Here is a 15,038-nt window from a genome sequence, read left to right on the forward strand (position 1 = left end):
CGGGTTTTTGTATGCCGAAGGTCATCTGGAGGATGCTGGAACTGGGTTGGAATTGGCTTGTTTACGAGACGTGGTGAGAAAATTGTACCAGCGCGACGTTGTTTGTTATTACGACGTCATTTTGGCTGCCGGGTCGGTGGATTCTATTTTTAAACGGAAAATAACCCAATAATCGCACTGCGCCGCGAGGCACGCTGGTGGCCCTGGAGTTTCAATTTGATTTTGCAGGTTATTCGCTATTTTCCAAAAACCGCATTTATACCGAAAACCTTATCAAACCATGAAATTTGTTCAATGATGCAATTGAACATTTCTAAACGTTGTATTTTCGGCTTGTGTTTACCCAAAATTTGGATCAAGAGTTTCGTTAGCAGCCACGATAAAAGAATTATTTATTTGAAGTACAGAGGAAAATCTCACTAAAAGTATCTAGGATTGTAACGTTTATTTCACCGTATCCGGCCCATATTCTACCGTGAGCTCGTCTCCTCGGCAAGCTCCTTTGTGCAGACGATGCAGATTTATTGTTGTTCCCCGCGGAGTGAAACTTCTGCATGCCAATGTGCATATGTTGGGGTATGTCCGTAAATCTGTTCCACAAACGGGATCGTCATTTCCGGAACACTGGCAGTTGTGTAATGGTGCTGCTGAAATCGACGGAAGGGACACAGCCACAAGCACCAGCAGCAGAAGGAAAATGGTGTTCGAACGCATGTTTAATGAAAAACAACCCAGCGCCTAATTCTCGACGTTGTTTGGAGACCCGTGAGCTACTGTACCAACAATTCGTCAGCACACCCGGCTATATTCCAGAGCTCGTGCCGGTTAGGTAAATAGCCTGGTACTTATCGATAAAAACGCTCTTATCAGGCGTGAAGATGTCGATCGTAATTGTTTAAACTATTCACAAATGAGCCCTGGCTAATGGGTAAAGGAAACTTGTAACAAACCAAGGCTGCGCTACGTCATGCGTAATTATTATTCTTTGAAAGGCACCTGATATCGATGAAACTAGAATAGGTTCCACGAAAAACCCTTCAAAGGTTTGCTGGAAATCGATCGCATCCCGAGTGCCAAGTCTCGTTGAGTCATCCCTATTTATGGCCGCTACTTTAACGAAAACACGTATTGCCAACTGATGTGGGGAGCTTTCAACTAACAACAGGTTTTCTTTATTTTCTACCAGATCACGTATTAATCACATAAGGAAGACTTCATCTCAATTTTGCATCCGTTATTCCTCCTTTGGGATGTCGTCTATTTGTTCCGTCTTGTCGCAAGGACCGTCTCGTAGGATTCGAAGGCGTGTGGACACTCCTCGCGGACTCTTGGCGGCGCAGTGCAACAGACACTTGTTGGAGTACGTCTTCAGGTCGCTTCCACAAACGGGCCAGTAGTTCCTTGGACACGCGCAAACGCCACTGTGTGCCATTTTGGGCAAGGCTTCCGCCTGGGGTGACAGCAGGGCCAAAACCGCTACTACCAGTAGTAGTGCAACGGTGATCGAACGCATGGTCAACAAAATCCTGATGCAAACTTTGGACACGATTGAGTTTAGGTCAGTGGCTTCGTCGTTTAGGGAATCGCAAGCTAGCACTGATCACACATCGCTGATACTACCAACTTTATATTCTAGCAAGCCGAGTCGTTACGTCGCATCCACTTACAGATAAGAACGCCCTTATCAAGCTTGAAGATATCGATTGTGATATTTTAATAGGGACCTCGCAAAACGACAAGGTGGTTCTTCCCCAGTGGATAGAAAGGTAATAAATAAAGAGAGTAGATAAAAGGATGTCGAATTGCTGGCTGCACGTGTCAATGGCTTGCCCGTATCGCTCCATTGTCCATTAGGGTTCCTTCATTGGTATATGGATTCAGAAAGACATTAACTTATCCGGATGGATCAATACTCTCTTGTCTGAAGCGTTGGGCAAGCAGATAAGTGTAAATTTATGTGAATTCTACATTAAAAAAACTGAAACTAGGCACCTTAAGCAGTATGATGTTAAAATTTTCCGGCATAACATCATTGGACGTTAAAGGTAGTTAATCTCTCATGACACTAGTTGTTCACCCACGGAGATAAACTAGCAGCCGCGGTAGTGTACAGACCTAATCCAACACTTGTGATAAGGTCCGACCCTTTGGTCAATAACCAGCGTCGACTTTAAAACCTACGAGCAGTTGTTACTCACCGTCAACATGTTATGAAACGGAAAAATTTGTCGCTAAACGGAAATAAAATGCTGAGATATGCCATCTTGCAACTCCGGTTTCGTGGTACAGTATTTTTATCTCGTGTTATTTTAGGCAAAAGGATTCAATTTAGGGGCGGTTATTTTATTATAATACTCGATCCTCAGCCTCGACGGGGCAGTTCTTTGCAGACAGCTCCGTTTTCGTCCACCCTTCAACACGAAGGTTCATTCAGATGCAATCATTGGATCATCCATGGGTGGGGCAGACTCCTTCGTGCAGGATGTGAAGCGGGGATTTTCCTTGACCTTCCAGTATCCAGTTTTTGCAATCCAAATCGCACTTGTTGTCGAACGTCCTTAAATTGGAACCACAAACGGGCGCATAGTCCGCATAGCACGCGCAAACGTCGTCTTGAATTATTGGCCAACTTTCTTCTTCTTTAGGTGGACGCAGGACCACCACAGGAACTAGCACCAGAACCACAGTGATGGAGAGCATGCTCATGCTCTAGGTGCTAATTTTACCAACCTTTCGCGATAAAAACACTGTTCGAAATGTTACTGAGCGAAAGATTAGTATGTACCAATCGTTTGCTAGTGGAGCACGGAAATTTATTTCGTTCCAGTCTTTAAAATGGTTTTAATAGGCATAAAGATGTCAATTGTGATAAGTAGAAATCTACGTCCAAGGGAAGAAAATTGCTGCCAAGCGGAATATGAATAATGAGAGTAGAGTCGCTAAATTTATGAAACTAGTTCACATTTGTGGTGCTTTATTTGTTACGATGGGCATTGCACTAAATGGTAAGCTCTAACTTTTTTAAGATTATCTCAGAAAATTATTGTTCGTTTTATTCTATTAACCAATTAAGCGCAGTTTATCGTCTCTCCAGATCACCTTCCTTCCAGTTATTGAGACTTCCATTCGTTCATTCCAATAAGTCTTCCATAATTAAAGGACCCACTGAGTCTTTTCTTGGGCAAGGTCCTTCGTGTTTGGTGTGGAGCGGAGGCTCCCCTTCATTTTGTACTGCCCAACTTTGGCACTGTAGAGCACACTCATTGTCGTATGTCTGGTTGTCACTTCCACAGACAGGATCGGAGATCCCGTGGCACACGCATTTGCCATCAACTATTTCAAGCGACTTTTCTGCTCTGAGACTCACAACCGCCACCAGTAAAATCGCAATAGTAAAGGACATGATTAACAAACTTCTGGGGAACTTTCACTCACTTGCAGAATGTTGCTTGGGGAAACGTTAGTTTGAAGTGTTGGCCCCAAATGGAGCACCGTAACTTATATCCATGGAGGGCGTTGGAAGTTATCGTTAAAATTTTAATAGGCAGTGACGCAAACTTCGTTCCGCCCAAAGTTTATATTGGGAAATAAAACAAACGTTCTGTGTCGATAATTGTATAATTAAAGGGCAAATGAAGTAGATTGCCAAATGTTTATGGGGTACAAATTGGGACGGAAATCGACGTTTCGGACATAATTTAAATGCTGTGTATGAAATTGAAACTAAACGTTTCATTCACCTGAGCAAATGAATGTAATTAATGTTGGGAGTGAAAGTATTTCTAACATATTTCAGATTGTATGATAAAATTATGGAACAACATTCGAGTACCATTGCTCATTTTTTTGTTTATTTCATTAACCAATCAAGTGCAAACCGAATACAATTTTATAACATCTCGTTGTTCATCCTCCGGCCATTTATTCATCTCCGGGACAAGCTCCTTCGAATTGAATATGAATTGGGGGTTTTCCTTGCTTTGCTCGCTCACAGTTTTCCTTTTCCAGAATACATTTATTTGCGTATGTCTTGTCGTCGCTTCCGCAAACTGGTCTGTAGATCCTGGGGCACCCGCCGGGACAACGAGCAGCTTCTGCTTTACGCGAGCTCGCGAGGGTCACAACCGCTACGAGCAAAAAAATTACAATCGTTGTCGACCGCATGGTTGGTTGGAACACTTTCAGTTTGTAGTCCGTTGACTGCTGAAATGTGGTTTGTGCACCCGAATTTATAATCGCCCTGGTCTTGGTCTTGAAAGGCATGTAATTACCGAGCGTAAAAAAATTAATACCAACCGTTAAATTAGAGCATGAGAAACGAAGCGAAAACAAAACAAAAAAAAACTAACTGCACGTGTGGGCTACAGTAAATAAGTTAAAGAACCGTTTCTATAACAGTTGCGTAAAAGCGGCACTTCTGTTTCATTAATCTATTAAATTTATATTAAAGCTTGCTGAATTTTATTCGCGTTTGCCGTTATTTTGCCGCATTTGAATTTGAATTGTCGCAACACAGTAAACAGGGCTGCGCCAACAGCTACGCTGCGCTACCAAGTGACAGGGTCAATTTCATCGAACTCATCGCAACGCATCGTGTCGCTGGCTGTAAAACATCGCGCTGAAACAGTATGTTTTGGTTTGATTGCCACACGAACAACTTGCCCCACAGATCTGTCACGCAATCCGAGTGAGCGAGACGAGGCACTCGTCCGGTCCCGCTCAAGCTGTCAAACATCCGAGGGTTCGGGAATCGTGTCCATTTTAGTGAGCCGGGAGAGCGAGTGAGCAAAGCGAGAAGCGAACGAGAACGAACGTGTGAGGCTTCCTCTGCAGGAGTGAAAATAAGTGAAAATTTCGCCACGAATTCGTGCTGCAAGCGCTAAATTTAGCGTTGGGTGCGTAATTTATGTAAGTAATCGGTGGAAATATGTTATGATAATCGTCGCACGCCCCGTTCCGGACGCCAGCGCGTGTGCGTCGCTGTGAAAACCGTGGCGGCGGCGGCGGTCCGCCCTCGGGAACCGGGAAACCGGGCGAACCGTATGGCGCTCTGGCGCCCTGGCGTGTGTCTACGCCCGACCGACTGCTTTCGGGGCCATCTGCGGATAATCCGCCTGGCGCCTGGTGCAATTGCGTTTCGTGGCCGAGCGTACCGCGGATACGCCCGAGAACCACCGCTCTTCAATCGGATTCGTAGGAACGCACTTCCAGATGGACCGGTGATGGCAAAAAAGTGGTCCACGACGCAGATCTGTGAGGGCGTTTCTCATGAGTGCAAGCTGGCTGGACGATTTTTGTTGGCGGCCTTTTCGACGCCACCGCGGTCATTTCGCAGCGACCCATGCTGATCTGGCAGGATGTGGCCCGGTCGGTCCGTTTGCTTGCCCCCAATACGACGGGCAGGAATAAAAATAAGCATCTGTCAAAAGCAGCGGCGTTCCCGGAATTGTTTGGCACGCATTGGGCGACCGAAAAGAGAGACAGACAGAGAGAGCGAGAGAGGGGCTGCGCGAGCGACGGAGAGGGCAGCAGTCTGGTACTTTTATCGCATCTCCATCGCAGGAGGCCGTCGTGTGCTCAGAGATGCTGCGATGGGGATGGCGCGCATGTGTTTGACTGGGTCTCTGTTTCTTTCACCTCCTCAATCCATCTGGTCTTAGCGCCCCCCCCGCGAAGGGGTGGCAAATTTTGCATCCGCTGGCCGCACCCCGAGGTAACGTCCGCTGGCAGTGTAAGTAACGGGCCGTGAGTCACGCGAAGAATTCCCGGAACCTATCTCACCTTGTTTCGACGCCTGCTAGATGGCTGGCGGGCTGGCTGGTGACGCCAACGTGAAGGCTCCGCCGATCCGCTGCTCCAGTGTGCATGCGTGCGCGGAATGGTGTCACCGGTGTGCTGCCGGGTTGGTGCATCACGAGTGCACGGGACGACGACGGACGAGACATATGGGACAACAGACCACGAGCGAGCCGATGCTGTGTGACACTTGGCGTTTTGGATTGCCCTCCAGTTGAAGAGTCGGAGTCGTGTGCAGTGCAGCAGCAGCCGCAACCGAGTGCTAGAGAGTAGGCTTCGCCGCGAACCGTAAAGTGTTTTGACGTGGCCATCGCACGCCCCGAGAGCTCCGGGTTACATAAATTGCACTCGATGAAGCAACCGAAAGCCGCCCGACCGCCGAGAGGAGAGCCGGCCACCTTCGAACCCCGTTCTGGCCCACGGTCCCCGACCGACATTATTGGGGTCCCCCCAAATTGCACGGTGATGCTCTCGAGAGCGGCCCGTCCGCGGCGTGATTGCTCTGCGGGGCGCGATGTGCAACGGAATGGCCGCACACGGCACCGGGGTCCGGGTCCTAATTTGTGTGTCTTTCCCCCCCACCCGTGCCATCCGGAGGAATTCGCTAATCTCGGTCCCTGGTTCTCCTCTTTTATGTAATAGAAAAGTGGATTATTATCCATTCAAGAAAGACGGACGAGAAGTTGGCGCAAAAAGGGCACCCGACGATGGGGACGGAACGCGTTGGCGCCTGGTGGCACTAGGAGCACTCGGTTATCTCCCTCTCTCTCTCTCTCTCTGAAGCGCCCTCGAACCAATCAATCATGAAGCAAGATCGGCACACTGATTCTTCCCCTCGGGCCAATTTCAGCCTATTGCCACCACACGCGGACGACGACGCCGAGGCGAACGGCGGCTGGCCGCAAGGCTACGCGCGAACCAGACACTCGCGGAGACGCCGGATGGTGGCCAATATTTTTTGTTGTAATAACCCCGCTTAATGCATTGGCCAAGTGTGGATTATTAATCAGTGTTGTCGTTACCATATGCTATCGCTATTACGCGAGGTCTCGGCCAGAAAAAACTCGAGGACCGCCGGCATACCGGGGAGTGGGGGCTCGGCCCGTTCGCGAGTGGAGCATGATTTGGATACATAAATAATGGGCTTAGGCTTTCGCGAGTCGCATTATAAATTAGAGCGCAACCGCTCTAGTAATGCCGCGTGGCGCGATAAATTCTCTCTTTTAGCTCCACAATGTGTCCTCGCGGAGGACCCGAAGATGAATGGGTGCCCCCGGTGCCGAGTGGCATTATCATCTCGCGGGACAGTCTTCACGGCAATCGATCCGGGAGTTCGGATCACGTTTGGAGTGTTTTTGAGGTCAAGCCGTTTGAAATCTCAACGCCGCCGTTCATCCGCCCGGCATCCGTCGTAACCGTGGTCTTCCATATGGTTAGCGTTTGCATAATCTTTTGTTTTGCTCTCGGTGATAAGATAACTGAGGGCCCGGGGGCCTTTCGGCCTAGACATTTCGTGTCGGCCACTAGGGCACGGAAAGGCCCCTGCCAGGGGGCAACGTGTTATCGTCGGGGATTTTCATCAACCGCACCAGCTGGTACCGGTACTCCACGGATCCTGCGGATGCGTGGCGATCCGTCAATGGCCAGGGAAGAAGTCAACACACGCAACGGCTGATAAGAAGCCAAAAACACGGGTTTTCCTCTGCCTTATCGCCCTCCTGCCGGCCCTGTCTGCTGGCCGTGCGATGACGTAGGTCTAAACGCAACCCACGGCCGAGAAGGTGACGCGTGGCATCTGTTCGTTAATGAAACGATATCGTCATCCGAGCACACGACGGCGTCCGGTGACACAGGAAGCAGGAAACGGACTCGTCTGGCCGCCCCCCCCCCCGGGGTGGTGTGGGGTCTCCATTCTGGCGTAATGTTTCTCGGTGTCGGATAAAAATAGACGTCACACCGGCGTCACTTCCGGCCAGCGTGCCAGCTGTGTGCCGCGTTCGGGTAGCCAACAGCTGGTCCGTCGGGGGCTGTCAAATCGGCCCCAATCGAGGGATAGATTCCATCGGGCTCATAATCGGCACCGGCCGCCGGCCCCGGCTGTGGATGAGTTTTAACGACGACAATCTGGTTATCTTTACAGAACTCAACGCAACGCAACCCACTACGTGCGTGACCCCGTCGAAAGGAGCTTTGCCACCACCATGAGCCACCGGCTGCTGGAGGACCGTCGTTTGTTACGTGTTTTTGAAGCGTGAAACGCTTTACGTGTTGTGGCCGCGTTAACGAGGAACGATTAAGAGGAGCGAAACCCGCGGATTGGGACCCGCGGAAACGATGCCGAACATCATCGAAGCCAGCGAAGGGAGGAGGACAACTCAATAGCCAACAGCCGTGCCGCCGATGGCCGTTCGGTTCGTGTAGAAGCACGGACCCGGACACAGAGACAGAGAGAGAGAGAGAGAGAGAGAGAGCCAGTTCCGATGCGAGATCTGCGCTTCTGGAGAGTTTCCCTGCGATCCGTGACATGTCCTTACCGCCGTCAGTGTACGTGTCCGCGTGTAGAGCCGTGTAGAGGCCGTGTGTTTTCAGGTCCCGTGTGTGCCTGTGTGCGTGGGTGTGTATGTAAGTGTAGGCCGCGGAAACCGATCGGTCACTACCGGCGGGTTGATTATTTTATCTCCAATGTGCACCGCTGTCCAGCGGGCTGTGAGCGCGGGCTGTAATTAGAGAAGGGAGGCCAGGCCCGGCAAGGCACCCGACCGACCGACCACCCGCCCGCCCTGTGTCTGTGTATGTGCGCGCACGTTTGATTTCCGTAATTCCGTGTGAATAGCAGCCAAAGGGCAACGCGGCGCAGTTTAGGCAGGCTAGTGTCGCGCTGGAAGCCGCAACGGTCAGCAGCACCGTGCCCGTCCGCTTCGTTTTTCTTCCGTGACCCGTGACCAAAAGACCGACCGCACCACGGAGAGGGACGGTAGAGCCGGTGCCATTCGCAAACCCCGATTTTCGATGGTAAAGGCACCTGTATTGTCGACCGCTTCCCAGCAGCAGCAGCAGAAGGCACAGTGCCCGAAGGAGATCATCCATCAGCCGCCCGGATCCGGCGCAGTGACGGCGCAGGCCGTGCTGATCCAGCACCACCACCACCACACGCAGCCGCAGCACCATCCGCACCACCACCTCCACCATCACCACCACCATCAGCAGCAGCCACAGCCACAGCAGCCGCAGCATCCACCGCCGCAGCCACTATTTAGCTTTCCTCCACCGCTGGCGGCGGCCACCACAACGACGGCCTACTATCCGCTCGCGGTGAAGAAGCACCGGCGGATGCAGATGGCCACTGAGCCACCACCGGTCGGCAGTGGGCCCGGCAGCGGGATCGTGGTCACGAAGACGGCTACGACGGCCGCCATCGCCGTGGTGGCACCGACCGCCCGGAATGCGCTGAGCACGTGCGCCACAACGGTGGGGCCCGCTGCCGTCACCGTGGTGGGTGGCACGGGCGGCGGAACCGCCAGTGGTCCATCGGCACCCCCCATCCTGACCCTCACACCGAGCAGCAGCGGGGCCAGCGCGGCGGTGGCGGCCGGCGGCATGAAGCCTGCGCCAACGCTGCAACATCAGCGCATCCAGTCGCTGCACCACATCCACCACCATCACCACCATCAGCTGATCAACGGGCTGCCGGGGCCACCGCCGGCCCAAAGCATCCCGGTGGCCAACGCCGCCGCCGCCAGCGCCGCCGCCGCCGCCGGGGCCGCCACGTGGCCGGCTACCGTCGTCGAGCCGGTGTTTCACTTCGGGCCCGGCTTCGAGCTGCAAACGCGCCCCTACTGTCCGGCCCATCCGCCCTCGGAGCACGTGGTCCTGTTCCACGTCCGGCCCGGCGTGTCCGTCACCTTCCAGATCGCAGGCAACCGCGAAACCGTGCGAGGTGAGTAACCGCGCGACGGGACGGGCAATTAAACGGCGGGTTATCGGGCGCGCCCAAATGACACGCTCTCGGCTCGGCCGTAAAGCGGAAGCGCATGACTTTCAAAGGCTTAAAATAGCGTTTTGCGATTATCTCGCGCGCGCGAGCGAATCTGTGTGCCCGAGGGTCGCGCCCCGCATCAGCTCCCAGCCCGCGGGAGCCTTCGAGAGGGCGTAAGATTAAAGCGTAGGCGACTGGACCGCGGCGGGAGGCGGATTTTATCGCTCCGCCGCCGAACAGCTTCGGCGACAATTTGAGTGTGGCCACCATTATTAATGGTGCTTTCGGCGAATTTTAATAGATCCGCGGAAGGTTGGGGTTGCGGTGGCCTTTCCCTTCGCGCGGACATTGGAACCATTAGACGGCGGTGGGCCGCCGGTGTCCGGTGCCTTGTCGTGCCGTGTTCTTGCGATATTTGCGCTACGATAACAGGCGATGTTCCCGGTGACCACCACCCCGCCCTTCCCCCTGTTCCGACCGAATCACTGACCCTGCGGCGTGAGATGACGCACTTGGGTCGCCACCCGAACCGAACCGAAAAGGCGACAAATTTGGCTTTCAAATCCGTCTCTCCCACGGCGGCCGACAATGAAAATGAGATTCATTTCCAGGCGCACGCGGAAGGCTCGGACACAGATTGTACCCGCCAGTACCTTCACGGATCGTCGCCGCCGTTGGCGGGAGAGTTGGCGAAATAAATTTAATGGCAGGTTTTTTGTGTTTTTGTTCCGTACCAAACTTCGATGTCACTGTATCGGGCGAAGGCCGCAGGGCCATCCATCGATGCACCTGGGCACCGCTTTTTCCCGGTCTCGGTCCCGGTCCGGCCGGGACACCGTATGGTAGCGATGTTTACACAGAAGCGTGTCCGTTGCAACAAGAATCGAGTGTCGGGGGGCCCTTATCGTGTCCTCACCGGTGTCGTGCGCCAACAGCAACACGGTTATCAAGACTGGGGACCGAAATGGAAGAACTTTTACACTGCCCACCCGAACAGACGGTGTGACGACGTCACGCACCAAGCCCGCTGATGGCATTTGTCCGCGCATTAACTGATAAGTGCCCGTTCCCGAAGAACGGGACCGAGAGGGACCCGCGGCCGGCCTTAAACCAATTGAGGATTTCCACGTCGGCCCGTTGGTCGCGCGGGTTTGCGTCACATCCGGCGGGGCCCGGAGCGCCCGCACGGAATGTTATCTGACGACGGCGGAGAGCGCGTTGATAAATTGGGCCCTCGTCGTGGATATTGACGGGCGATGATACGCGGCCACTTTCGCGTGTGGCGCACGTGAAGGAGGCACTCCTCCCCACCCCCAGTCGGGCCACTCATTTCTCTGGCACTAAAGTATTAATCAATTTGACCTTCGGTTTCTATTCAAATCGTCGTCGGCGCCGCCGGCAACGACATCTTGACTCGCGCTCGGCAAATGCATCGGGGCCACTATCGATCGCCCCGAGGATGGGATGGTCGCGCCCGCGCGTTAACACGCTGCCGCCTAGTTAAGGAAGATAAATTACGCAGATCATGTCGGCAGCCGGTCCCGGCAGACCCACTGTGTCCCCAGTCGGCCAGCAATTTTCGTTCATTAAACGGACTTACATCCGATCCGGTCGGTGTTGTGCCGAGTGCCCGCGGGTGCCAATTTCGATCAAATAATGAAGATTGTATTTCGTGTTATCGGCAGCAAGGCCGGCCGCACCCGCCGCAGGGATTTAAGGGGAAGCACCCGATGACGTCCCGATTGGCTGATAGCGAAAGCCGCGAGCGGTGAGAAGAAGCACTCGTTAAACAATAATTGTACTTCTTAATGTTCTCTCGCCTAAGAAACGGCGAACGTCCGTCCGTCCGTCCGGATCGATGGACCGGTGGGGCGGATAAATTTTTGAAACAAACCCTGTCTGGTAAACCGATAAGCTCTCTAATGGATCAACTTTCGCTTCATCGGGACGCTAAAGGATGCTTCGCGGGATGGCACCGACACGGCGCGGCGTAGAGTGGCCGGAAAATGGACCCATCAAAATATTATGTTTCCAGGTCGTGTGAAGTCTTCTTTCTCTGTGCCCCCCCCTTAAAGGCCATCCGGTGATAAGAACGGTGCATTGTTTGCACGGAGAGGCTGTTGAATCACCCGCCGTCTCCCGATAATCGATAACCACCGACGACGGTAATGGGCGGAACATTAATAGTGTGCTCGTGGTCGGTGGCCTACAAAGTAGTTCGGTATTAATAGAAGTGAGTAGCGAAACGAGCATCACTTTCCCCGAACTACTCGTTACTAATAACCCTTTGTGGTGCCGACCCCCGAACGGCGGTTCCCGAGCGTTACGTGGCAGTTGCAGATGCATGGGTGGGACCGAGCACACTTCGACACTCCGATTTTTCCTGCCCCGAATTCGTAAAAATGGGGGTCGAAGAAGATGTTCGGGCCCCGGGGGCACTTGGCGCTGTGCGCTCCAAATCACTATCGTGTCGTGTCGCCTGGTGTTATTCAAATTCCGGCTTGTTGTGTCGTGTCGTCGGGCGCTGACAGGTTCCCGGGACTCTGCCCCGACGGGAGCCCCGAGAACGCTGGGAGCCATTATCGCGCGGCGCATGCTGTGGAGGATGTTTGAAGGATTCTTGATGCTCACAAGTAAGTAGCCGCCCAGCCAATGGCCTCGTTCTCAATTCAATTACGTTCGCTTTTGCCTTGTTTTTTAGGTTTGTTTGGTGCTTCCGATACAGGCGTCGGAGCGAGTGGAATCCTTTGGCCCCGTACGTTCGAACGCCTGTGGCCCACCGTTGGGGCAACAGTGTTGCAGTTGCCCGTTCACCGTGCGCTCAAGGACAGAGGACGCACAGGATGATTGCGAGGGCGGCCACTAAAGTGCACCATTTTATAGACACACGGGATCCATTACACTTGCCTGTGTACCGGAATGTTGTGCATTCGCTCGTCCCGATGTGGCCCGCTTAAATGCATCCCCACATCCTGGAACGGCGCTGGGACTCGGAGACGATAAAACTCCCGGAGTTCGGGCCGAGCTGCTGCTGCTGCTGTTGATGATAATAAAAATTTAACTCGACCTAACTCTAGTCCCCTCGCGTCGACCGGAGGGCGTTGAGGGCGAGCTCGGTTGATGCCTTTGCCGTCTGGTCTTGTGGCCGCCCAGCCCAGCATCGCGTCTTGGCGTCGCGACCGCGCGACGGAAAAGAAACAGAAAGCTAGCTCTCGCGGCTCGTTGCTGGTGTGAGTGGCTCTGGCCACGAGAGATGGCCGCTCCGTCGTGTGCTGCTGTGGAGTGAGAGCGGAACAGCGCACATTCTGTGTCTCCTTCGCTCCTTGCATCGCTCTGCGACTGATTTACGACATTGTTGGCCAATTGGTCTTTGTTCGTGGACCGACATCGCCGAAAGGGCCGATGGTACACCATCATCGCGAGGATCGTGTTTGGAATTGGCCCCCCGCACTGGAATGTCCTCACCTCAATCTTCATCTGACTGATCACGGAAGGATGCGCCAAAAAGTGGCCAGACTCACTGTGTGGCACATTCTTCAGCAAGTTCTCCAGTAAGACGCAAGGAGAGGTTGGCCGCCGATTCACGGCCCTGGAATGCGCACGCCGCAACACTCACACATGCATCGGAGCCCCGGACCGTGTACCGTCGCCATCGCCGGCCCGGTCCGGTCCGGGGTCTGTGCTGGTCAGAAGAGTGATTATTTTGTCTAATTGAGTTCGAGTCAATTACCGCGGCCACCACCGGTCATCTCTCTGGGTGGTTTGGGCCCCGCGTGCAACGTCCCTCGAAGGGAGTTCGCTTCCCTGTCTGCGTGTGGTTTGACAATATGACGTAATTTCTATTGGTATTGCAGCCACAGGAATGTCTGTTGGGCCGAGGACCGTTTAACCCGGTTTTTGTTGGAATTCCGTAGAACGATCGCGTTTTTTTGCCCCCGTTCCGATTCCGGTTCACAGTCTTTCGAACAGCATAAAGAGAGTGCGCCTAGATCGTGATGATGCTGTGGCCGTCCTATGGAGTCCTAGTGCGCTGGTGTGCCACACAATCACCAGGCATTCCAACGGCGCAGTCTCTCTCTGTGGCCTCTTAGGGAATGCGTCCAATTTCTCCCCGGACCCGGTCAGTGTGCCTGTGTGTGGGTTGCGTGCCGCGCTTACGCAGCCGCAGTGACTTCCAGTGCGCGACCGGTGCGATTGTATGGGTGATCGTGACGGCGGCCAGGAACTCACGGAGCACTCGACTTCCAGTGGCGAGGCCCGCACGGGTTTTATGCTGCGTCGTCGTGGCACCGTTTTTTTTTTTTTGGGGGTGTCGAGTGTATGGCCACGAGTCCAGAAATCGCTCTCTCTCTCGCTCTCGGGCCCCGAGCATAGGCCCTCTGTGTCCCGGTATGCTGCTGATGACTTTTTAACATTTCGTGGCGCAGACGAGCGAGAGAGAGAGAGAGAGAGAGAGGTACTGGATGTTCCATTGGAAAGTCTAACTCGCGCGCGTGTCGTACACGCAACCTGCACACACGAATACAAGTGTTGCTGGCTGGCTCGCTGGTTGTTGGCTGGCCTGGCGGTGGTTACTTTCATTCCGTGTTCTCACCCCGACAGCAGTACACACCCCGACGCCCGACGAGGGGAACGGTACGTTGCGTTGTGATTTCCGTGCGCCGTCGTGGCACTGATCGGCTGATCGAGCATCCGGCGCTGGATGCTGGAAAGTGCACCACTCGCGCGGGGTACATCCGGGACCTGCGCTCGATTCCGGTCCGGATTGTGCACTCTTTCAACCCCAGCGAACCCCCCCCGGCCATTGTGTAGTGTTGGTCCCCCCCTCGCCAGTGAGATCGCAGGTCTCGTGTATTATCGTCGAGGATGATGATGATCGTGGTGTCGCGTAGCCGCATTTTCGCGTCCAGACCCGACCCGAGAGGCGCTACCACTACTGCCAAACACTGCCGTGTGGGGCGCGGGTGGGGTGACGAGTGTTGCACACCACTCTGCCGTGCTATTTGAATACACGATCGCGCAGTTCAGTCGTGACAGCATCGGGCGCGATCTCTCAGTGCGGTTCAAGCTGTCGTGCACTGTAGAGCGGTTCGCGTATTATCTCTCGCGGGGTGTGTGTTGTGCAGTGCCCGGACCGGGGACTGCTGGCCAGAGATTGTTTTCCCCGATCCCATTCGGGATCCATTTCGGAAGAGATTAACCATCCGGCTCCTTGGAGTGAGTGAGAGCGAGCATCGGAAAGTGAGAGCCGCGTGAGTGAGAAGCG

The 15,038-nt window shown here is 53.8% G+C and overlaps 2 protein-coding genes across 2 annotated transcripts in view; one reads left to right on the plus strand and one right to left on the minus strand.

The window, feature by feature from the left end:
- Positions 1-1,145: 1,145 nt before the first annotated feature.
- On the minus strand, positions 1,146-4,164 carry LOC131207972 (serine protease inhibitor dipetalogastin-like). The gene is made up of 3 exons (XM_058200609.1): positions 3,993-4,164; positions 3,241-3,354; positions 1,146-1,596 (listed from the first exon to the last, which is right to left on the minus strand). Exons 1-3 carry the CDS (start codon positions 4,162-4,164, stop codon positions 1,235-1,237), a joined length of 648 nt encoding a protein of 215 aa, XP_058056592.1. The 3' UTR covers positions 1,146-1,234.
- Positions 4,165-8,805: 4,641 nt separating this feature from the next.
- The window catches only part of LOC131210558 (fibronectin type III domain-containing protein 3B), a 28,504-nt gene continuing 22,271 nt past the window's right edge, over positions 8,806-15,038 (plus strand). Inside the window, exon 1 of the mRNA XM_058203822.1 lies at positions 8,806-9,733. Coding sequence (XP_058059805.1) covers positions 8,806-9,733 — 928 coding nt within the window. The remainder of the gene's footprint in view (positions 9,734-15,038) is intronic.

This window comes from Anopheles bellator, chromosome 2 (genome assembly GCF_943735745.2).
Source record: "Anopheles bellator chromosome 2, idAnoBellAS_SP24_06.2, whole genome shotgun sequence".
Classification (NCBI taxonomy): domain Eukaryota; kingdom Metazoa; phylum Arthropoda; class Insecta; order Diptera; family Culicidae; genus Anopheles; species Anopheles bellator.